Raw genomic sequence first — 23615 nt, 5'->3', positions numbered from 1 at the left:
CGCTGAGCAGGGAGCCCGATGTGGGACTCGATCCCAGGACCCTGGATCATGAACTGAGCCGAAGGCAGTCGCCCAACAACTGAGCTACCCAGGCGCCCCTGAATTAATATTTTAAAGTGCTCATAATCTGTTAGCTCCATGAAACCTAACAACCTTTGTTTTTAAAACCAACTTTTTTGTAAACCTAAAAGTGTAGCTTTTGAGGAAAAATTGAAAACAGTGTAACTATTTTACGTATCATATAAATTATATAGCAAATCTTCTCTAGGTGGAGTTCATCCCGATAAGTTGTGGGCATTTTCTAGGAAACTGGTGCTAACGAATCTTCTGTCAAGTTGCTTCCAAACTACTCAAACTCTTAGTGGGGCGCTCGGTTAGGAAGTGTGCTTCTGAGTTCGTTCTATAGCGGGCGCTGATGAGAGGCAGGAGCCTATGGACGCTCTGATGCGGTTGCATACGTTTAAGATCTTCCCGCTCTTACCCGGTGGGCTAAGACTTTTAACTGCCATCTGACTGGTCTGGCTTCCCACTCTGTCTGGTGCCCCCTGGTGCTCATCACCTGTACAATCTTGAGTAGTTGCGAGGAGCGAAGGGGTCCAGAGAGCCTAAGGATGCTTTCAAGGAAAGCATTCCATTACTGTGAACTACATGGATCTAGATTTCCTCTAAGTCCAAAGCCACGGTATAAATTACATGTGTACATTCATGTACCTCTAGAGAAAGGGGATGTTGTTTTACTAAGCCCTCAGGCAAATGAAAGATGGAAATTAAGCTCAATCGACTACATAGCAAAAGTCAACTCGGCTCTCTCAAGTTTGTGGTAAAAGACGCAAAGATACGTGGACCTTCTCTATTCTCGAATCCTCGCTCACCGCACCCTTAATTTTTTTCTGGCATAGCAAAGGATTCAATATGCTCCTGGATTTCAGGAGGGCAGCCCATCTTTGAGAGCCAGACTATCTATCGTGGGGCTGGAGCTGAGAGTGTGGCCTTAATTGTTATGGAAGGGAAGAGGAGAGGAGGTAACACTCCCTGTCTCCTTCTGCAACCCATTTCATCACTATTAATCCCATGCACAATTTTCACAAAATTTCTTTTACCCTAGGGAAGGAGTCTTCAGCCCCTCTGGCTCTCTGAGCTCAGGTTCTGGTTCTCTTTGCTTGCTTTCCTCCTCCACTCCCACACCCCTACACTCAACACTACTGCGGCTCTCTCCATTAAAGATGAACAACAGATCATCTTTCATTGCATGGCAACCTCTTAGCGCTCTCGCCTCAGCAGTGCATGACGGGAGTCTCTCCTCTCGTCCTGCCTCCCTCTTCTTTTTTTTCTTCCGGCCCTTTTTCCACAATTAAACGCTAAATAATGATTTTCCTAGCTAGCGTTGGCTTAAGGATGGGGTTTAGCGACCCACGGTGACGCTCCCATCAGCCTTCCAGAAGGGGCGGTTTCCAAAGAAAACTACAACTCCCATGAGGCATCAGGCTAAAGCAACCACAGAGCATCACGGAAGTCGTAGGCTCCCTCCTCCCCAATCCCTTTCATGCTTCACAGGCAAGAACTACAAATCCCAGAGAGCCTCGGTACTAGCACGCCTGCGCGAGAGCCCCGAGAGCCGGGTGGGGGTGGGGCGCCCCGGGCGGCGGGGGGCGGGGTCCGAGCGGGCTGTGTGGAGGCTTCAGACTCCCGGCGCCATTTAGCGCGGAGAGTTTCCCCGGCGGACGCGGCTCTCCACGCTCGGCCACTCTGCACCCCCATCTTCGGTGACAGAAGGAGCCTGGTGGGGGTGACTACTCTTTCCTCTCCCTAACCCCCTTCACCCAGTCCTCTCGGTCTCCTCTACTCTCGGCCCAGAGAAGCCGCGGAGCTCGGGCCCCGCGGTGAGCGGCCCTCCCCTCCCCACCGTTCCCTCCCTCTGTCAGCCCCCGGCACCGGCCCGGGAGGAGACGGGGGTTTGCCAGGCCCGGGGCGGGGAGGCCTCGGGGAAGGGGGGGCCCGCTCCTCAGGCACCGAGGCTTCGAGGCTTCGGCTCTTCCCGTCCGGGCGATGGGCGCCCTGTGAGACTGGTCCCCCTAGCTGGGGGCGCGTGTGGGAGGAGGCGACCGACTGACTGACTGACCGGGAGCCCCCGGGCCGGCCCTCCCTCGCCTTCCTCGGCCCCTCCCACCCTCTTCGGCTCTGGGATTGCCACCGCTCGGGAGTCCGTGCTCGTCCGTTCCTCGCGTTGCCGCCGCCCCCGGGGCCTAGCCCGCCCAGCTCGGGAAGCGGCGGCGGCTGCGGGGAGCTGGAGCCGCCGCCGCATCCGCCGCATCCGCTTCGACTCGGTGCCGGCTCCTTGCCCTGCCCCTCATGACTGCGGCGCTTCTGCTGCTCCAGCCTTCCCGGCCGCCGCTCGCCGCAGGATGGATGCGGACCGTGAGGCGCTAACCCCCGTGGCTCAGCTCCTCGACCGCCCGCCGACGAGCCCCCTCGTGAGCCGCAGCAGCCGCCGCAACTGGGCCCAGTGGTCCGTGTCTCCTTCGGGGCGGCTTGTCAGTGCTGAGTGAGGAGCCGTCCGGGTGCATCCGAACCCGCCGGGAGCGGGAGCCCTAGTAGCGGGACCCGCACACCTCCGCCGCTCTTCGGGCTCGGCCCCTCGCCCTCTCTTCATTCACAAGTTCGAGCCCGCTCGCCTCGCTTCTGCGGACCGACCATGTCAGGCGGCGCCGCAGAGAAGCAGAGCAGCACTCCGAGCTCCCTGTTCCTCTCGCCGCCGGCGCCTTCCCCCAAGAATGGCTCCAGCTCCGATTCCTCGGTGGGGGAGAAACTGGGCAGCGCGGCGCCCGACGCTGGGACCGGCCGGACAGAGGAGTACCGGCGTCGCCGCCACACTATGGACAAGGACAGCCGTGGCGCGGCCGCGACCACGACCACCACCGAGCACCGCTTCTTCCGCCGCAGCGTCATCTGCGACTCCAACGCCACTGCGCTGGAACTGCCCGGCCTTCCCCTTTCTCTGCCCCAGCCCACCGTCTCCGCGGTCGCGCCGCAGAGTACTCCGCCGGAGCCGCACCGCGAGGAGACCTTGACCGCCACCGCCGCTGCCCAGGTAGCGCAGCTACCTCCCGCCTCTGCCGCCCCTGGGGAGCCAGCCGGCGCGGGCCCTGCCGCCGCGACTGCCCCCGGCAGTACCAGCAGAGATCGCCAAGTGTCCCAGCCCAACCATGTGGGGAGCAAAGAGGAGCCTCCGTCGGCCAGAAGCGGCAGCGGCGGCGGCACCGCCAAGGAGCTACAGGAGGAACGGAGCCAGCAGCAGGATGATATCGAAGAGCTGGAGACCAAGGCCGTGGGAATGTCCAATGATGGCCGCTTTCTCAAGTTTGACATCGAAATTGGCAGAGGCTCCTTTAAGACCGTCTACAAAGGTCTGGACACTGAAACTACAGTGGAGGTCGCCTGGTGTGAACTGCAGGTATAGCCCCACTTCTTTATTTTACGGTGGTTTGGATCTACATTTGGCTCGGTGAAGCCGGTTTATCGAATTCCTCCTTTACAAGTCATTCTCTTAACTGTTCGCTCTGGAGGGGGGGGAGTGGGAGGCCAACTTTTGAAAGAGATTGAAAATAGAACTTGGGGCATGACCTACGAGGATAAGAATTATTGGTAGCCAAAGAGGTTTGCTACTGGGGGGAGTGGTGAAAATCATCTTAGTACAAACGCATTACCTACTTGTTACTGTTTTAGTGTCTGGCAGGAAACTCGGAGTTAGTGGGAAAGTTTCTGAGTTAGGAAAGTACAGAGTCTTCTTGCCTTGTGCGTTTCAATCTCAGCAGAGGCTCTGCACTGTAGAGCTGCTGGTGTGTTACATGCGAGTTTCCATCCCCGAGATCAAGCTGTACTTTTAAAATAAGAACGACCTTGTTCCTGAATGACCTTACTTGGGATATATCTTAGTTGGTGATTGCACAGGCATTTAATATAAACTACAAAAAAGACTTTCTTCTCTGGATAAATGACTTCGGACTAGAAAGGTACAATAAGTGTTTGGTATTGTCCCACTTGATGATGCTTAAGGCTTTTGGTAGCTAGAAGTTACCTGACAGGGTAAATTAAAACTAGTAAGGCTTCACCCCATTCACTATACAGTGACTAGTACAAGAGCCCATGTAAAACTATGTGCTTTGAGAGTTGTAATGTCACTATGGTTATTTTAAACTTGTTATGAAAGGTTTTTAAGCCAGACTTTTCCAAGAGTCCAAAGGACTCAAAGTGCTTTGCTTTTAACCTCTCAGGGAGGTTTTCATGGTGTAAATAATGGTGTGTCATTCTGGTTGACAAGTATATTCTACTTTTAAATAGCTAGGTTTGGGCAACTTGTTGCTTGACCTATAGCAGCTTGATTGAACGTTGCTCGCATCCGGAAGTGAACGGAGGTTGTTGGAAGAAGCAGAGTTCCACTGAATGAAAAAGTCAGTTACAGTATACAGGAAAAATGCCATTATCTGTATTCTTCTTGTCAAGAAAATGGACTGAATGGATCAAAATAGGATATGAAAGTAACTGAATAGTCTAGGAGTTTATCCATGAATGAATATGTTAGCACTTAACCCTTTGAATGTCACCTTCCAGATGACCAAGGCCATATCAAATGTGAAGGGAAGTTAACTCAACATGTGGAAGGAAGTGAACTTAAAAACTGACAAGTTCTTGGGCGCCTGGGTGGCTCAGTTGGTTAAGCGACTGCCTTCGGCTCAGGTCATGATCCTGGAGTCCCGGGATCGAGTCCCGCATCGGGCTCCCTGCTCGGCAGGGAGCCTGCTTCTCCCTCTGACCCTCCCCCCTCTCATGTGCTCTCTCTCTCTCTCTCTCATTCTCTCTGTCTCAAATAAATAAATAAAATCTTTAAAAAAAAAAAAACTGACAAGTTCTTTAGGAACGTAATAATTTCTTAAGTTTTACAGTAAATGATGTAGAACTTCTAAGGCATTGTGAAATAAAAGCTCAATTTTATGGTGGTTTATATTGAAAAGGGTGCAGACCTTTTTGAAAAAATCTTGTCAAACTATAATTTATTCCTATTGGTCAGTCATACTCAAAAACTTAGGTCTGATTCCTTTTGGTTTACAGGCAAAAATTCTGTTTACACGGGGACACTTTTTTTTTCTTTCTGCTTTTGTACCAGGAGTGCCTATTGCTGCTGATCCTGGATTTTATTCTTTCGTTAAGGTTTTACATTTGAATAGGTGCTCTATAGATATATTTTTTTAGTTGGTTACCTTACTTTCTTAAGACTGGACCCAAGTAAATGTTGAGCAGTTTATGGATTAATTTTGTTAGTTTCAATTTGAATTTAACTTTGAGGACTTACAGAGTGTAATGTGTGTATTTTCCTTAATCACCTGGAATTTTTTTTTTTTAATTTATTTGAGCAAGCATGAGTGGAGGGGGAGGGGCAGAGGGAGAGGGACAAGCAGACACTCCCCCCACCCCCGACCCCGCCCCCCAGCAGGGAGCCTGTTGCGCAGTTGGATCCCAGGACTCTGGGATCATGACCTGAGCCATCCAGGCACCCCTCACCTGGCATTTTTTGATAGTTTATTTATCTTGGAACTAATGATATAGTGGGAAAAATCAGTTTGTCTAATGTCATAATAATTTTGTCTAAGCTCAGCTTTTCTTTGAACTCATTGCTTTTTGGATTTTTTTCTCTGTCTAGACATGGGCATGGTCAAATTAAAGAATATTGGATGCTTTATATATAATATCACCATATTATTTTAAAGCCAGTTGAGGATTTGGCTGCAGAACCAAATAAATCCTAGCTCATTGAGTGGTACCCTGGTTTAGAAACTTTCATATGTCATTTGGCCCTGTTTATACAATTTCTCGTTTTGTTTTTTAAAATGTGATTTTCCCAGCCCCAGGATCCTTTATAGCAGTAGTTGGGCAGTATTTTTGGTTTCTTGACCAGGACATTTTCTAATAACCTATTCATTAGGTGATTGTTTGAGTTCTTATCTTTGGATACAAATTAAAGGACAAGTCAAGGGATTATTAAAGCATTGGGAAGAAAGCAAAGCTTTTTCATGAAAGTATACTCCTAACATACATATTTTTTGTAGGAAGATAGGAGAAATATTGTATTCAGTTGTTGAGTTAAAAATCTTAGTGTATTAAAATTGGAAGAAATCTTATGTTATTCTGCCCAACTACTTACTTAATAAAGAACCTGAAATCATGGAGCAGGTAAATGACTTGCTTAGATTGGTAAAGAACAAATTTTAAACTGGTTAGGATCAGGGCACCTGGGTGGCTCAGTGGGTTGGGTGTCTGCCTTCAGCTCAGGTCATGATCTCGGGGTCCTGGGATTGAGACCCTCTTTGGGCTCTCTGCTCAGCGGGGAGTCTGCTTCTCTCTCCCTCAGTGCTCTCTTTCTCAAATGAATAAATAGAATCTTAAAAAAAAACTGGTTAGGATCTAATGATTTGGGAAATGTTAAAACATTTCTAGTCTAGTAAATGGCTAATTAGTACATCTCAAATGAGGCAATTGTATTTTGGTGTGGAAGTCACTATCAGATTTCTTCAGAATTCTATAATCATAGCAAATTCAATACTTTGGTTTGGGTATTGATTTTATCAATTCAAATGTATAAATAGACTTTTTGGGTTGGAGAATGAGTGAATGTGGTATACAAATCAAATTTGTTTCCATCAGGCTAATTTTTAGAATCACAGTATGCATAGCTATCTATTAAAACAAGTATCAATTCCTAATAAATAATATTAGGTAATACTTTGATACCACAGGATCTTAAGTACTAACTTTGATCTTTTAAGATGCAGATTTCTTTACTTGATTTTATTAGGCAAATGACATGCCTTAAATTTTAATACTCAGTTTGCCTTGGTCAGAAAATGTTATTGCTGGACTTTGCAGAGTTTACATTGCTTTTCTATGGAAGGATCTTAGTTTTTTAAATGTAGCATAATTTTTTAAAGAAAATGTATTTATACACAGATTTGTAAATGATTTTACTTACTTTAAGTACTTTTCTCCCCAAATTGCTTCTAGCCTTCACTTGATAACTTGATACATTCACTTTGTATATTGATGAGATTGTTTCCAGATCAACTTGGAAGGGGAAGTCAAATTTTGTTTAAGCTCCAGTGTTCTTAGTGCTTGCTTTGCTCTGGCTTCTTCTTCTTCTTCTTCTTTTTTTTTTTTTGTAAATTAAGGGTCATGTCTCATCATGAGTATATGATACTAATTTTTTTGGGACTTAATTTTCTTTTTTTAAATTGAAGTATAGTTGACACAATGTTACATTAGTTTCAGGTGTCCAGGTTTTTATTAATGTTTTATAAAAAGTTTAGCAATGCTGCAGAAATGTGATGTGGTTCTGTGATTAAGAAACCATAATTTATTTCTTTGCTTTAGTTCTTAAAATAACTCCTGAACTGAATCTTCCATTTGAATATTGATGGGTTTTTTGCCTTTATTTTTTACATTTGTGCCAAATTCCTTGTTTTTCAGGATGAGAATCTTCAGTAATTTTCAATCCCAGGAACAAGGTTTCAGGGAATGGTCTTCGGAGTTTTTTTTGTTTGTTTATTTTAAAGTCTCAGAGTCACTGATGAGTATGGGCAACATTGAGATAACTCAAGTGTTGCTGCTGTGCAAATTAAAGAATGGTAACTTGTTTGAAGTAATCCTTTTTCCCTCCTAACAAGACAGAATGGGATTAAAAATAGCATAATTTTGGTTTGGTATGATTTAAAATATATGTAAATTTATTGCTGTAGGAAGTAATCTTTGTGGTACAGGAATTGAGAATTATATTTAAGTTGATTCAATGATTTTTCTTAGCGTTAAGGATTTAAATGTTTTCCTTTTCTGTTTACCTTTTTTCTCATCTTAAGTATCTTAAGTATCACAGTTGTTCCTAGTGTAAGGTTGTTTTTGTGTAAAACAAATGAGGAATCTATTGTATGGTGATTGAGTTCATTTCTTGATATTTAGGTTTTAGTGCACGATCCTGGTCATTTGAAAGGCATTCTACTTAATCTCTATGGAAACATGCAACTAAAACTGAGCTCTCATTTTCGGAAATTATTCTTTTTTTTTTTTTAAAGGGGGGGCCAAATTATATTATTATTTTAAAATTTGATTACAACCAATTTTGTTGGCATTAAAATTAGAGGTATTGTAAATTTGAATGGATAAACCAAAAACCAGAAATTAAGTTTGGTAAAAATGGGAATAGGAGTTTTTATTTGGGTTTTCTAGTAGTTTTTAAGTTTTTTAGATAAAGCTGTAAAAGTAGCAAGAATGGTTATGCTCAAATTATAATTTCTGAAAATGTTAGTATAACATGAAAAAATTTTAAGTTACTAGGTTTTGCTGTACCAGTTCTTTGTATTTATTTTTAGCATCTTGCATTTTATTTGAGGAATTTTTTGGTTTTCTTTTCTTTTTTTTTTTTTTTCTTAACAGGACTACTGGAGTGTGCAGGAATAGGTGAGACTTACCATGCATGACCTAAATTTAGATTTGAAGAGGGCATTGTTTTCTGCAGTATAACATCGTCATTAAGAACATAACTGAATTCAAATCCTGACCCAGCTGATGATGTGTCACTTTGGGCAACTTCTGTGCTAGTTTCCTATTGATAAAATGGGATGTAGTAAGAGTACCTACTTTATAGAGTTGTTGTGACAGCTGAATGAATTATGTAAATATAAAACGTTTGGGACAGGGCCTGCCACATAAGTATTAACTATGATGATACAGCATCTTTTTAGGCTGTCTCTTTGAGGATATTTGTGAATATTTTGTTTGATTTGTCTATACTTACGCTTGAAAATTCATGTAGCAAAACTCTTATTGTTGCTATCATTCTTACAGGCGGATCTTTGGAGTTGAACATGTTGTCATCAGTGCTTTGAAATTCTTTAGCTTTACCTGTCTTCTGCCTAACTTTGTAATTTCATGACCTGTCACTTTCTAAAATGCCAGCCTTTTTGAATTATTACCTTCCAGAATTTGCTGAGATCTTTTTCCTTTTGGGATCATTCTTATGGTATTCTTTGGAATGATTCGAAATTGTTTATATTCTTTGTCTCCTTAACTAGTCCTTGAGCTCTTTGAAGATATAAATAGATTCTCAAATTACTTTAATAAATACTATGTTCTTTTCCAAGTTAGAAATAGTTGTAGATCTCAGGGTTGTTTTATCCATACTCCTTGCCTCTCTTTGGTCCACAGCAGATTCTCTAATCTTGTATTTGGAGAGTTCACTATAGTATAACACAATAGTCTATAATGGAAAAGACCTCTAAGGCAGAACATTTGGGTTCTCTGTTACTCAATTATCTGACCCTGAGTAAGGAACTTACATCTGTAATGCTGATTTATTAGTAATATGACTTAACTGGATTGTTGAAGGTAACTGAAAAACTATGTGAAGGTACTTTGTAAAGTGTTATAGATAATAAAAGGATAATAGTGCTTTAAAAAAAAATCCTTTTTTTTTTTTAAAGATTATTTATTTATTTATTTGACAGAGAGGGAACACAAGCAGGGGGAGTGGGAGAACACAAGCAGGGGGAGTGGGAGAGGGAGAAGCAGGCTTCCCATTGAGCCACCCAGGTGCCCCTAAAAAAATCCATTTTTTAAAGGCCTTATGTTGTCACTTGTTACAAATTGGTTGGATATTTTAAACTTCTTAAAGTTGGGCTTTAAGACATGCAATAGAAAATTAGGGAAAAGGCACTGGAGTTATAATGTTTGAGTTAATAAGCTACATTGGAACGATGATATAATTGCTTTGTTCACTACTTTGTTTAGCTCTGTAAAAGTTAAAAAGCAAAATTTTAAAAATCTGGAAGAGAATAGCACTCATCCAGATTCTAATATTTACACAGATTCTCTCCTCTATCCCCACCCTTTTCTAATTGACCTCAACTGGATTAATCCAAATAAAAATTAGTAAAAAATAAAATAAAGTTTCTAGTTAGAAAAAATAAAGTTCGCTTTTAGGAGCTTTTTGGTTTTTCAATTTTAGGAATTTTATCAAATCTTAAGACAAAGGGGAGCAGCTTTTCAGACTGAAGAGAAGTTGCCAGAAGCTCTTCTTAAGAGTGTTTTTATTTGGGAGAGGATGGTGTCTTTATCAGGTGGTATACTTAATATTGTGTGTACTTTTTAAAAGGTTGGTTATTGATATTCTACATGAGAAGAATGATGTCAGTAATTTGCTTGGTTTTGTGATTGACGTGATCATATCTCCACCTTAATTTATATTAATTTAGATTTTTCAGATGGGCTCTTTTTTTTTTTTTTTTTTTTTAGAGTGGGGAGCAGAGGGAGGGAGATAATCTTAAGCAGAGTCCGTGCCCAGCACTCAACTTAGCTCACAATCCTGAGATCATGACCTGAGCCAAAATTACCAGTTGGACGCTTAACTGGCTGAGCCACCCAAGCGCCCCTCAAATGGGCTTTCTTTTTTTTTTTTAATTTTTTTATTGTTATGTTAATCCCCATACATTACATCATTAGTTTTAGATATAGTGTTCCATGATTCATTGTTTGTGCATAACACCCAGTGCTCCATGCAGAACGTGCCCTCCTCAATACCCATCACCAGGCTAACCCATCCTCCCACCCCCCTCCCCTCTAGAACCCTCAGTTTGTTTTTCAGACTCCATCGTCTCTCATGGTTCGTCTCCCCCTCTGATTTCCCCCCCTTCATTCTTCCCCTCCTGCTACATTCTTCTTTTTTTTTTTTCCTTTCTTAACATATATTGCATTATTTGTTTCAGAGGTACAGATCTGAGATTCAACAGTCTTGCACAGTTCACAGCGCTTACCAGAGCACATACCCTCCCCAGTGTCCATCACCCAGTCACCCCATCCCTCCCACCCCACCCCCCACTCCAGCAACCCTCAGTTTGTTTCCTGAGATTAAGAATTCCTCATATCAGTGAGGTCATATGATACATGTCTTTCTCTGTTTGACTTATTTCGCTCAGCATAATACCCTCCAGTTCCATCCACGTCGTTGCAAATGGCAAGATCTCATTCCTTTTGATGGCTGCATAATATTCCATTGTATATATATATACCACATCTTCTTTATCCATTCGTCTGTTGATGGACATCTTGGCTCTTTCCACAGTTTGGCTATTGTGGACATTGCTGCTATAAACATCGGGGTGCACGTACCCTTTTGGATCTCTACTTTTGTATCTTTGGGGTAAATACCCAGTAGTGCAATTGCTGGATCATATGGTAGCTCTATTTTCAACTTTTTGAGGAACCTCCATACTGTTTTCCAGAGTGGCTGCACCAGCTTGCATTCCCACCAACAGTGTAGGAGGGTTCCCCTTTCTCCGCATCCCCACCAACATCTGTCGTTTCCTGACTTGTTAATTTTAGCCATTCTGACTGGTGTGAGGTGGTATCTCATTGAGGTTTTGATTTGGATTTCCCTGATGCCGAGCGATATTGAGCACTTTTTCATGTGTCTGTTGGCCATCAAATGGGCTTTCATAATGAATTTGCTTTTTGACATCGTGACTTGAATCTTGGCATTGCAAGATTGACATATTAATTAAGTGCGTTATACTAAATGAATGTGCTTCATGATTTTTAGGAAGGAATCCTCAGGTAAATTGTCATCACAAAAGCAAATACAGTTTTTCTAGGAGTTCAAGAATTCTTTTTTTTTTTTAAAGATTTTATTTATTTGACAGAGGGAGAGTACAAGCAAGGGGAGTAGCAGGCAGAGGGAAAGAGAGAGGCAGGCTCCCCGTGGAGCAGGGAGCCCGATGCAGGGCTCGATCCCAGGATCTTGGGATCGTGACCAGAGCCGAAGGCAGTTGCTTAACTGACTGAGCCACCCAGGTGCCCCAAATTCAAGAATACTTAAGAAATTTAAGAATTTAGGAATAATTTTAAGAAGTGTTTAGAATCTAGTTGGTATAATCATCGTATTCAGGTTAGTTAAGAAAAACCACAGTATTTCTGTAGAAATAATTATCTTTTATGCAGCCAAGGTTCAGCTTCTTGGAGACAGATGATTTTTTTTTTTGGTCAGTATGTGCATGGTGGATGGTCTTGTGTTAATTAAACACAAACTAATATATAAGCCAAACAGAGGTGAAACTAATTAGTAAATCAAATCATTATTGATGTGCACATTTTCTCTATTAATAGAAGTAAACAGCTTGCTTGGGATAATGACAGGATCATCTTATTATTATTTTTTAAGATTTTATTTATTTGAGAGAGAGAGAGACAGTGAGTGAGAGAAAGCTTGGGGGAGGGGCGGGGAGCAGAGAGAGGGAGAAGCAGGCTCCTTGCTGAGCAAGGAGCCTGATGCAGAACTCAATCCTAGGACCCTGGGATCATGACCTGAGCCCAAGGCAGACACTTAACCGACTGAGCCAACCGGGTGTCCCTAACAAGATCATCGTAATGGCCAGTAGTATTGTGCTAAATAACCTGATATATCCATCTCTATGTGGATACTCTCCTTACTTGGACTGGCATGTCATTGTGGGTTAAGATAAATTTGGGAAATGCACAGGTCATCTCTTTAACATGTTGAAGAATTCCTAGACATCATTATCATATTTATATTTACATGCTCTCTGAACGTTCCGCACACCCCTCCCACACAAATACTCAGCTATAGGCAGTGGAGAGTAACTAAAGAATTATAAACAAAGAAGGTAATTAGATTTGCATAGTAGTAATTGTGGAGAATGGATTTAAGGAGTACAAGGTATGTGTAGTTTAGGTGGGGTATGAGTATGAGATTTCTACAGCCTGAATGAGGGCAGTAGTAGAGAAAAGGAATCTTTAAATATTTCGGAGATAAAATATTCAGTGTTTGGTGATGAATTGGCATTTGGAGGAAAAATGAAGCACAGATAAAAGGGTAGGGATCTGATTGTGCTGTCAACTGAGGGAAGGAATAAGAAAGAATTAGGGGTGTTGTTTTTTGGGGGAGTGGAAAGGCTATGGAGATACATTCAATTTGACGTGTTAAGCCTGAGGTACTTGTGAAACCTCCAGCAAGAAGTTCAGTAGGCAGTTGGATATATTACTGGAGCTCGAAGAATAGGTCCAAGGTTCCCAAATGTCTATGTTAGTCATAGCTGAAATAATGCAAGTACATGAACTCATCGAGGGAGAGGATATATATAAATATGTAGAGAAAAATAGAGGAAGAGCCAGGGGAGGATAATTTTCCTGGGGCAGAATAGGAATAATTAATGGGTGGGCAATGGAAAAAAAGAGCCCAGGGGTTGGACTAAATAGAACGCTAGAAGAATGGCTGAATCAAGGGAATAAAATTGTAAGAAAGGAATATAGTAGAGAAGTCCAATTTGCATAGTAGTAATTTTGGAGAATAGATTTTAGAAGGACTAGAAAAGAGTTGTAGAGATTAGTTAGGCTTTGGAAATTTATTGTATTTGGCTATTAAGAAGTCATTAATAAATTCAGGATTATCTAAGAGAGGGGATGTCGTGAGCAAGGGTGGATGGAAGTCACTGGTAACATCCTAGATTTATGTATTGTTTGCTAGCCTCCTATGGCTATTTAACTTAATTAAAATGGAATAAAATTTAAAAACTCAGTTCTTCAGTTAACCTAGCCACATTTCAAGTGCTCAAAAGCCATGTGTGCCTATCGTATTGGATGGCACAGATAAAGAGCATTTCTATCATTGGGGGAAATTCTATTGGAACATGTATCTAGATCTTGGGTTGACGTGTGTGTGTGTGTGTGTTTTTAACAGCTTGATTTAGATACAGTTTACACACCATAAAGAACATACAGTGTGGGGGCACCTGGGTGGCTCAGTTAAGTGTCTGACTCTTGATTTTGGCTCAGGTGATGATCTCAGGATTGTGAGGTCTGTTGTGTACTGGGTGTGGACCCTGCTTAAGATTCTCTCTCTCCCTCTGCGCCTCCACCACGCCCCCCCACCTCTTAAAATACACACACACACACACACACACACACAGTGTATTGCTTTTATAACTTGTTACGTATTTTAAAAATTATTCTGTATTAGTAAAGTAAAATAGTTCCTTTTTTGGAAAAGCTATACAAAGGATGTTATCACAAACTCATGTATACATGCAGAATTAACAGATTAACATTATGTCACATTTGTTCCAGGTATTTGGTGATCTTACGGTTTGAGAATAGTGGAAAATTTGTAGTGGATTTAAGGGAATGGCTGAGGAAGGTTAAGAACTATTTCTTTTATTTAGACAAGTTTAAATGAGTATGGGGCAAGAAAGATTGGCTAAGTAGAAGGCATGATCAAGGATGAGATGGATAGATAAGCAAGGAAAGGGCTTTAAAACTTGAAGCATTGAAAAAGTATTTTCTCTGCCTCAGTATCTATCTTAAGGGTCTGTTAAAAGCTAATTATTTTGCTTTGGTTATTTTTTGTGGATAGTTAGATTTAGTCCAAATAAGTTTTCATACTTCATGCTATTTATCAACTAGTGTCCAGAATACTTACCAGAATACTCATTGGAAGTAATGTTCTGGTTAAAGAGAGTTTGTTTCTCTCCTATGATCTCTGGCCTTCATGTTTCATTTACATAATAGTATGGTGATATATACTTCAGAAGTGAGCATCTCTCTGAAATGACCCATCTTTGTGTGTCACTTGAGGAAAAAGCAAGATTTCAAATAAAATTTTGTTACAAGAAAGATTCTGAATTACTATACTGTTTCTAGAATGTGGTAAAAATGGACTTTTCTGTAACAAAAGCCCTAAATACTGCATACCTTTCTTCAGGCCTTTTTTTTGCAAAGTGTTCCTTGCTAATTAAGCTGGAAAGGTATTAATAATCACTAATACCTATCTAATGAGAGCCTTTTTTTGCAACAGGCACAGTACAAGGCAGATATTTTCTTAATTTTATATTTGAAGAAACTAACTCAGGTTTAATAACTTATTTAAGATCATGGTATATCTTGTTCTTTCCACTGCAGATTACTTCAGTTAAACCAGGAAGAAGAGTTTGAATTCTTGTGGAATTCTAAGTCCTTTTGCTCTATTTAGCAGTTATAATTCATCATTGAGCATCTTACACCTTTATATTACACTTCATGAAATAAATCTCTATTTAAATGTTCTTTTAGCCAGTATTTATATGTAGATTCTATAAAGAGGGAGATGGTAGGGTCTTTTTAATTAACTTCTTGGTGTGTTCAGAGTTTTTTAGATGCTATTTACATTCATTGGTTATCACAGGGTGTTCTGTTTAGACTTATTTAAGGTAAAGCGGTATTATTTCTGTGGTCTGTGTGTATCAAATTTCCATCTAATAGAGACAAATTGAATGGCTGTAGCATTAGTAGGATTTTTGTCAGTGGTCTTTAGCAACTTCTGTAAAGATTGTTCATTTTCAAGTATTACATTATTAGTAAAAATTAATTAAATTCCTAAATTCCTAAAATTGTTAGGTACCAATGCTATTTTTTACTCAACCAGGAAAGCAGAATTAAGGATATTGGAGTACTTAACAAATAGATCAACATGTTAGTTGTTATTGTATAACTTCCATAGGACTTAGTTTTACTTATTTTGGAGATTGAAATTAAAGTTTGTTAGGTTAGCTCTTGATGCTGACTTTTTTCCTTGATTTAAAAAAAAATCTTCTTACCTTTTTTTTTTCCCCACTGTGTACTTTGACATATTACAAATGCTACTGAGAAGGATTTGGCTTTCTTGTTTGTATGAGCTCCAAGTAGAAATCTCATTTAAATTACATAATTATGTTTTGAAATCCTTTGGAACGTTTAATTTATTCAGCATTGTTATGGGACTAAGATGTTACCTCAAGTAAGATTTCCAGATAAATGAGATTTTCTTCTTGAAGTATCAAGACTTCTATTAATTTAGTAAAACACTTAAAGTGTATCAGTTGATATTATTGGCCTTTGTATACACCAGGACAGACTAATAAGCATATCATCCCATAGGCCTGGATTCCTGGATGTTCTTTAGACTAAAATGGTTCTTTGAAGTCAGACAATTCCTTACCCTGTTATACCAGGGGTAATCCAGACTTGGGCACATAAGATCTCGCCTCATAGTATGGAAATTGTTCAAAATGTTCTTGTTTTGTTTAGAGTAACTGGGTCTGTAGGGGTTTTCAGCTTCCCTCTTTCATCCTAGGCATAGGTTTAGGCTTTCATTCTCTCTTCCTTCAAGGTAAGTTGCATTATTGTGGATGTTGAGGATGGGGGAAACTTTCCAGCCCGTGGACCATGTCGTTCAGGGCCATTTCTAGTAACAGTAAATTTAAATGGGAAGGCCTTGGAGTCTGCATGCTTATTACCAAGAGCCTTTTTTGTGTGTGTATATTTCTACACACTTTCTCTTAACTCGGTACCATTTAATATTATTGGTAGGGATGCTTTTATCAAGTCAAAAATAGAGCCTGGTATATACCTTCTCTAGGGCATAAGATATCTATTTGCTTCAATTACATTACTGAGAAGGGCCACTTAAGTGGTTCTTCCCAGAACAAAGAAGGTGACACTCAGGTGCATTGCTCTTTTCTGCCTAGACAAAAAAAAGCCACCAGCAATTTTAAAATGGTAGACTCTCAACTTAAGTATTTGTTCTGCCTGACCAGGCACCCTATTACATGGAGGTGCTAGTTTAGATACTACTTTTGGTGGACAAATTGTGTTGCATTTGTACCAGCTTCTTTGTCTCTAGATTCCGCCCCCCCGCCCCCCCAACATAAGTGGAGGGGGTGGGGCATAGTGATATTCTTCTGGGGAGAATCTTGACCATTTTCTATGCCTCTTCTTACAAGGATAGAAGGGAAGCTTCCATATTTGCCGTAAATGCCACTATTACAGGGTTTCACAGATCTTACTGAATATGTACTCTGCTTAAGTATCTTATTTTAGTTTAATGTTTTAAACATCTGTCATCCTTAACCGTTTTCACAAGATGACTTCTTTAACAACCAGTACTTAGCTAACTATTACATGACAGAATTTTTTTCCTCTTGTCTTTATGTGATAGATACACTAATAACCTCAGAAAATCTTTTTACTATGAAATACTTAACAGTTGTCCCGGATTGGGCCAGAAGCTGCCTTCTGTGTCCTTTTTATTAACATATCCCTATCGTTTTTTGATGATATCCTTATTTTCTGCACAAGATGTTCTTTCCCCACCCTGGCCCTGGTATAGGGGAAACAGGTTCCTTACAGTGTAGAACAAGATTCAGAAAGCAATGTGTACTCATGGCTACTGGGGCATCACTGTTTCCAGATTTTTTAGTGAAGAGTTAGGAAGTATTTATATATGTATGCATGAATGTTTGTGCGTCTGTGTATATATGTGTGTTTGTGTGTATGTGTATACTTTTTTTTTTTAAGATTTTGTTTATTTGAGAGAGCAGAGCAAGAGAAAGAGCACACATGAGCAGGGGGGAGGGGCAGAAGGAGAGGGAGAAGCAGGCTCCCCGTTTGAGCAGGGAACCCGACTCCGGGCTTGATCCCAGGACCCTAGGATCATGACCTGAGCCACGCAGGCACCCCATATTTGTATATATTTATATCTCTCTCTATATATTGGAAGCCGCAAGTTCACATTGACAGATCTATTCCAATTCAACTTAGAGTTCATTATAGCTTTCCCCTTTTCCTACATGTATGCTTCCCTTCTCCAGTAGTGAGAAACTTGGTTTTCATCTTGCTAAATATATGGACGAATTCGCATAGTCCTGTTCATGTAGAAGTGGCATAATAAATATATATTCGATCTTTGCCCCTGGCTCCTGACCCAGAGCTCCTAAACTTCTTGGAATTTCCACAGTGATATCTTGCCCTATGTGTCTTCCATCTGGCTGGCCTTAGATTGCATCCTTAAGCATTAACTGGTAAGTAAACCGTTAGAGTTCTTTGAGCCATTCAAGCGAATTATCAAATGTGAGGAGGAGGTCATGGGAACTCCGATCTATAGCATGTTGGTCAGAAGTATAGGTGGCAGCTATACTGGGACTTCCAGCTATCATCTCAAGTGGGGGCACTTGTGGGACTGAGCCCTTAATGCTTTGCACTAACTTCAGGTAGTGTCAGGAATGACTTCCAGAGAATTGAAAAATTTGTTGGTGGTGTGAGAAACACCACGCATTTGTCAGAAGTGTTGAGAGTAAAAATATGAATATGAATATAATCTCTTAGCTCCCCTGGACTGAAGTCCCCTCTGGGACCCTTCTCACTGCAGCAGGGCTGCCTTCCTTTCCTCTAATATCTTCCTCTCTGGCAGTGGTACTCTTTTAAAATTTTTAAAATTAATTCACTGTTTTTACTTTGACATTCTTTCCGCTGTTGCTTTGGGGATATGATGCACTTTTTAGCCTTAAAGGAAAACAAGTGATATGAACTGTCCTCTGATTTTATTTTGAAATTGTAGAAGATAGCAGTAATCACTTCACTTACATTCAAAATCATTCCTGATAAATGCAGATAAATTTTATGAGTCTTAGTATCAAATTCAGTATTTGTTTTCTGTGGTTTTTCTAATAAAAATTTAGCATCCAGGGGCTTCAGTCGGTTAAGCGTCTGACTGGTGATTTCAGTTATGGTCATGAGCTCATGGGTTGTGGGATTGAGCCGCCAATTCAGGCTCCGCACTCAGCAGGGAGTCTGCTTGGGATTCTCTCTGTCCCTCTGCCACTCCCCCCACTTGCCCATGCTTGTGTGCGCATTCTCTCTTGCTCTCTCTCTCTCTCAAATAAGTAAATAAAACTTTCAGAATATTTAGCATACAAATTGAGATGTGTGGGTATAAATTACACACTGGATTTTGAAGACTTAGTAAAAAACAAAGTTAAAATATTCCAATTAAAAAAATAGATTACATGTTGAAATGATCATGTTTGGATATACTGGGTAAATATATTATTAATTTCATCTGATTCTTTTTACTTTTTTAAATGTGGCTGCTTGAAAATTTAACATTGCATGTATGGTTCACATGGTTTCTCTGGCTACCTTTGACCTAGACTATTCTGTTAAAATAAAATGCTGTAAAAGAGCTGATGCTACAGTAAGTTAAGTATACTACTTCCTTTCAAAAAATGTTAGCACCTTCCTTTCTGTGGTTTCTTTTATTAGCACCCTTTACAAACCATAATTCTTTTGCCGTTGCTGAAGAGAGAAATTTGGGTTTTTGAAGTCTTTTCTATTTGGTTTGTGGTGCTTTTAATATCTGATTATTTTACGAAAATTGGCATTTAGTCCTTTAAAATTTTATCTTGTATTTTGTTATTTACCAGCATAGCTGTATCAGAAATGATATTTCTTACGGTCTTGTTCTTTGGGTATTTTATTTGTTGCTAAGACTATTATTATAAGAATATTCTTATAAGAATATTCTAATATTCTTATTATTTTATTGCAGTTTTTATTGCAAATATCTTGAAATATTTGGTAAATGCTTTTATTTCACATGAACTGCTAATACATGTTTGGATATATACTAAATGTGTAAACTTGCTGCTTTATTTATATTCTTTAATTATTTCTGGCCATTGTGTCTCCTTAAACTTGTTAACCAATTTAGTGCCCATATTCATATTTTAATATTGAGGAAAAGGTTAAGTTGATTTTTGGTATCGATAATATTTGTAGTTTATTTATGTTAACTTTTTCCAAAATAGTTAATTTGTGGCTAGTTCTTCCTGTACAGTAAATAAGGGTGAAAAGATTAGTGAAAATATCTCTAAGTGCTTTATTTTAATAAAATTGTAAAATATCTGAGATGCCAAGGTAATGCTTTTCAAAATCTAGATGGTAATTTAATAACCACAGAAGCCTACTTTCCTTTTGTAGAAGGTCCTTTTCATAGTCATTGTTTAGAAAATGGTAATTTGATTTTGACTCCCATTATCTAAGTTATAACTTCACTTGTTTCTAGCTTAGGTTTTGTGATCATCCTTAAATCACACACAAAAAAGATTTTTAAGAAAAAAATCTATAGAAGTAATATATTCTCAATATAAAAATTAGGAAATTAGAGGAAAAAATGAAATAAAAATGACCTGCAGTGAATCCCTTCATCCAAAGATAAGCCTTGTTACCATTTCTAACAGTCTAATTTCTGTGTGTTTGATTTTTGTTTTTATAGTGTGATCATACTGTATGGTGGTAGTTTGCCTGTTTTATTGCATAGCAAAAGCATTTTCCCATTTAAAAATTTTAAGTGTTTTTTTTTTTTAAAAGATTTTATTTATTTATCTGAGAGAGAGAATGGGAGACAGAGAGCATGAGAGGGGGAGGATCAGAGGGAGAAGCAGACTCCCTGCCGAGCAGGGAGCCCGATGTGGGACTCGATCCTGGATCTCCAGGATCATGACCTGAGCCGAAGGCAGTTGCTTAACCAGCTGAGCCACCCAGGTGCCCCTAAAAATTTTAACTGTTTAGATCAAAACAACAAATACTGTTTGTATACTGTAATCGTAATTGGGTTATGTGTTCCCATAGTTGTGATTGTTTTGTATAGTGGCATAATTTGCCTGATTTACCTCACAGAAAAACTCATTTCTTATGTTAAAAGTTAGAAATTTTTGATAAAAATATGTATTATTTGTACACTGTCATAATTGTTTTTGAGACTTTGTACTACTATAGCACATGGAATTGTGATATCAGTTTCAGAACTAACATTTTGATCTTAGAGTTGTGTAACACTTGAATTCCTACTTGACTGTGTATTTCTTTTTAATTCTCAAGAGAGAATCAATTAGAATGTTTGGCCCACAAATGCTGACATTTAGTTACAACTGCGTTTAGGAAATTGGTCATTGATGCATTTGATCACTCTGAACAGAAATTTAAAAGTCATGGTTGATATATTGTAAAGCTGATTAATTTTTTCACTCTCAGCCTTTGTTCAGAGATTTGCAGAAAGTTCATTCACTCCTCTCATGATTTTGGGCATGGTCAGAATATTTTAAATCAGTAGTTTGTTTTTAGAAGTGTTACTGTGCTGATACAGTTGTTGTTGTTGTTTAAGATTTTATTTATTTATTTGACAGAGAGAGAGAGAGAAAGACAGCGAGAGAGGGAACACAAGCAGGGGGAGTGGGAGAGGGAGAAGCAGGCTTCCCGCCGAGCAGGGAGCCCGATGCGGGGCTCGATCCCAGGACCCTGGGATCATGACCTGAGCCGACTGAGCCACCCAGGCGCCCCTGTGCTGATACAGTTTTTAAGAACCAAGTATTAGTACATTGAAAGATCTTTGAGGAAAGTTCTTTGTATATTGACTAAACTATAGGAGAAACAGCTTTAGTGTGCTTTTTTACTTCTACCCACTCAAGATAACTTAAATCTTCTTCCTTTATTTAAATTTTCATTTGTCTGTTCTAGAGCATACCAAAGATGTTTTGAAAATATAGGAAATTCTTAATGCATTTAAAGGGAATTACTTCCTAATTTTTTTTTTTTTTTCTGTTATGGAAGTAATATATAGTCAGAGACATCTTAGAAGACAGGGAAGAATAGAAACCAAAATAACTCCACTAAAGTTCTATCACTAAAAGACAATGCCAGTGTATCAGTTTGGAATATTTTCCTTTTCTCTTTCCCCTAAGATGGGTTTTATATTTATTCAACAACTATTTATTAAACTCCTCGTATGTGCCATTTTATAATTCATTGGTACATAGGAATCAGTATTAACATTTTTTACAGCTGTGTTTAACAGCAGTTCCTTATGCAGAAACACCACGATTTACCCCCAATTGTTCTTTTAAGTTACATTTTCTTATATACAGTAGGCCTGAGTCTTGTCTGTAAGGTTGTAACTGTGAAATATATTCCCATTTTACTAAAATTTAATATGTTGTGTTGTGACCTCACCTAATTTTGTTGGTCATTATTCCCCTGTACAACTCCTTCTTCTCCCAGTCTTTGGATAGCTTCATACATTCTAGAACACTATGAGGAAAAGGCTTTCCAGTTTTCCATCTACACTGTTTATCAATGACATGCTATTTATATAAGCCTGGAAGGTTCTTTTGAAGGCCAACTTACAGAGAACCTTGAGTAGTAGGATCTTTCACAGAATTTTTTAAAACAAAGTTCTTAACCGTCATTGTCTCTTTCTTACCCTCACTGCACCACCATCCTCTTCTTCCATATGCCACTCCCAGTGGGCTTGGGGGCAGGGGTATTGATCTTGATCTGGGTGAATCCTTTAAGCCCCTTGTTTTCCCCCAGTTTCTACCTCTTCAACTCTTCATTCTTTCCATCCCCTCCCTCTCTAGTACAGTCCAGCTGAACTTCTCTCTTTGGGCCTGGGGCTTGTCTTCTAACTGTTGGTTCTAAAATAACACAAAAGACCTTGAGACAATGGCTTTGGAGTGGGGGAAGGGAATCTACCTATTGCCTTGTGAATAAAACACAAATTAATACCTCGGATTTCACTATTTAGACCTAATTTTTTTAGGATTAAATTTCAGAATGTAATTATTGGTTTCTAAGGCTATGCACTTAAATATTTTCTACAGTCAGATTGTTTCCAAAAGAGAGATGCTCATGTATATTTTCAGTGCCCCAAGTGAGAGCTGTTTTATTTATCAGTACTGTTATTTTAAAAATTTCTCATTGCTTTATATTTATTTCTTAAGAACTTCCCCATATACTTAATAATAAATTATATATTCTCTTTTGTCTTTTGATATTTTGCCTACTTCCAGGTGCTTTACTCCCATAATCAATTTCATAAATTCTTCAAAGCAAAATTAATAATCCTTTGTTTATTAAGGATATCGAGCAGGAAGCCCGATGCGGGGCTTGATCCCAGGACCCTGGGATCATGACCTGAGCCGGAGGCAGATGCTTAACAACTGAGCCACCCAGGCGCCCCTAGACTTAATTTTTTTAGAGCAGTTTTAGATTTATAACAAAATTGAGAGAGAAATACAGAGATTTTTCCATACACCTCTCTGCTCCCACACATTCATAGCTTCCCCCCATATCAATATCACTGACCAGAGTGGTACTTTTTTCTTTTTTTAACCAAGGATGAACCTACGCTGACACATCATAACCACCTAACGTTCATGGTTTTCCTTAGGGCTTTTTTTCTTAGGATGTTATACATTCTGTGGGTTTGGACAAATGTATAATTACATATATCCATTATTATATCATTCAGATTATTTTCAGTGCTCAAAAAAATCCTTGGTGCTGTCCCTATTCATCTTTTTCTCACCCTCACTCTTAGGAACTACAAATCATTTTACTGTCTCCACAGTTTTGTTTTTTCCTGAATGTCACATACCTGGAATCATACAGTGGTAGTAGTAGTCTTTTCAGATTGGCTTATTCTACTTAGTAATATGCATTTATGGTTATTCCATGGAACCTTTTCATGACTTGATAGCTCATTTCTTTTTAGTGCTGGATAATATTTCAGTGCGTAATATACCAGTTTATCCATTCATCTACAAAGGGACATCTCGGTTGCTTCCAAGTTTTGGCAGTTATGGATAAAACTGCTATAAACATCTGTGTTGCAGGTTTTTGTGTCAACTTAAGTTTTCAGCTCCTTTGGGTAAATGCCA

At 39.7% G+C, this 23615-nt stretch overlaps 1 protein-coding gene across 15 annotated transcripts in view; it reads left to right on the top strand.

The window, feature by feature from the left end:
• Nucleotides 1–2529: 2529 nt before the first annotated feature.
• Nucleotides 2530–23615, top strand: part of WNK1 (WNK lysine deficient protein kinase 1) — a 149348-nt gene continuing 128262 nt past the window's right edge. For all 15 annotated transcript variants that reach the window (XM_032390952.1, XM_032390940.1, XM_032390951.1 and 12 more), the window contains exon 1: nucleotides 2530–3451. In XM_032390952.1, the coding sequence (XP_032246843.1) occupies nucleotides 2693–3451 (759 nt within the window). In that variant the 5' untranslated portion in view covers nucleotides 2530–2692. The remainder of the gene's footprint in view (nucleotides 3452–23615) is intronic.

Source organism: Phoca vitulina, unplaced genomic scaffold (genome assembly GCF_004348235.1).
Source record: "Phoca vitulina isolate PV1807 unplaced genomic scaffold, GSC_HSeal_1.0 scaffold59, whole genome shotgun sequence".
In the NCBI taxonomy this organism is placed as follows: Eukaryota; Metazoa; Chordata; class Mammalia; order Carnivora; family Phocidae; genus Phoca; species Phoca vitulina.
This window is presented reverse-complemented; position numbering and strand designations above follow the sequence as displayed.